A 1,497-nucleotide genomic window follows, 5' to 3' on the forward strand; every position below is an offset into this window, starting at 1 on the left:
AGGCGAGGCAGAGAGAGGGAGAGGCGCGCCGTGAAAGCCCCAGTCCAATCCCCTCATCATCCTCGCATGGAGCAAATGGTGCGTGGAGCGTCAAGACGTCGTTAGGGAGAGAAGAGAGTTCCAAGTTCCACTTCTACATTTGGTTCCAAATTTCCTTGCGGGACAAAGGCCATTTCTCTAAAATGATGAGCAAAGTGGACGCGTCATGTAAGCCGACTGCCGCGTCTCTCAAATTCACCATAGACAATATTCTGAACCTGCAGACATACTCGAGCGGTAACAACGGTAGGAAGACAGTTGACAGCTGTCATTCCGGTAGCAGGCTACAGAATAGCACGGGACTGTACTGGTTCGATGACCATCAACGGAGAATGGACCCCGCGACAAGGCTACACGATGCAGGTAGGCAACTGTTGCCTAATATGGTCAAATATGAACGTTAAACACTGCACTGTATCAGACTAAACTGCCTTTTTGCAGCCCGATTCAACACATCGGGCCGAATGCATTTATATGTGTAGCATAATATTGTAGCCTGATAAACTGTCAGCGTCAAGCTATATATATATATTGCGGAATACAATGTCTGTCCCATTTCTGTTCTCAGAGCCGGATAACGACTGTAGCCCAACCCGGAGGACCCAAGGCCGTCGCTATCACCCGGGAAGACTCGTTACAGATCACCGACAATTGCTTCGAAAGCGGGGACAGCGGCGACGACTGCTCCTCGACGCATCACACCGGAGACGGTGATAGCAGCGGCAAGAAAAAACAACTGTTAATAATAACCAAGAAAAAAACTCGCACAATCTTCTCCAAGAGACAGATCTTTCAGTTGGAATCTACTTTCGATATGAAGCGGTACCTTAGCAGCGCCGAGCGCGCCTGCCTCGCCGATTCTCTCCAGCTGACGGAAACGCAGGTCAAAATCTGGTTCCAGAACCGAAGGAATAAATTGAAAAGACAGATTTCAACAGCGCTAGATGGTCCCAACGGTGATTTCTGCGACGCGGGTCCGGGGAAGGTTCTGCAGCTCCCGGCCTTGTACAAAGACAATAACCTGCTGGGGAGATGCTTGATGCCGATGCCCCTGCCCATCGTATACCCTGGCAGTAGCACGCATTATTTATGTTTTTCCAATGCCAGCAAGTACTTTAGTCTATTCGAAGGAGACGTTGTCCTGTAGTAGACAAGGCCGGCCGAGTCTGCTTATTAAAGGAGACGTTGTCCGTAGTCTGCTAAAGGAGACGTTGTCCTGTAGTAGACAACCCGGCCTAGTCTGTTAGACAAGGCCGGCCGAGTCTGAAGAGACGTTGTCCGTAGACAAGGCCGGCCGGTCTGTTAGCATCAGGCCGGCCGTCTGCAAAAAGACTATTTAAACCCGGCCTCGTCTGTTTACATAAAGACAAGTTTGTGATATATCATGCCAATTTCAGCTTCCGCATTTAGCGCCCCCCCCCATCATCATCGTGTTAAAAAAACGTAAGGTCGAGTCTG

General features: G+C 49.9%; 1 protein-coding gene across 1 annotated transcript; it reads left to right on the forward strand.

Annotated features, from left to right (window-relative positions):
- Positions 1-354: 354 nt before the first annotated feature.
- LOC127927123 (homeobox protein HMX2-like) lies at positions 355-1,203 on the forward strand. The gene is made up of 2 exons (XM_052512912.1): positions 355-402; positions 608-1,203. Exons 1-2 carry the CDS (start codon positions 355-357, stop codon positions 1,184-1,186), a joined length of 627 nt encoding a protein of 208 aa, XP_052368872.1. The 3' UTR covers positions 1,187-1,203.
- The last annotated feature ends 294 nt before the right edge of the window (positions 1,204-1,497 follow it).

The sequence above is a fragment of the Oncorhynchus keta genome, unplaced genomic scaffold (assembly GCF_023373465.1).
Source record: "Oncorhynchus keta strain PuntledgeMale-10-30-2019 unplaced genomic scaffold, Oket_V2 Un_contig_9498_pilon_pilon, whole genome shotgun sequence".
Taxonomy (NCBI): domain Eukaryota; kingdom Metazoa; phylum Chordata; class Actinopteri; order Salmoniformes; family Salmonidae; genus Oncorhynchus; species Oncorhynchus keta.

Excerpts from the sequence above, each read along its gene's own strand:
- LOC127927123 (XM_052512912.1), top strand. The coding sequence starts at position 355 with ATGACCATCAACGGAGAATGGACCCCGCGACAAGGCTACACGATGCAG. Across the intron at positions 403-607 it reads GACAAGGCTACACGATGCAG|AGCCGGATAACGACTGTAGC; the intron begins GTAGGCAACTGT and ends TTCTGTTCTCAG.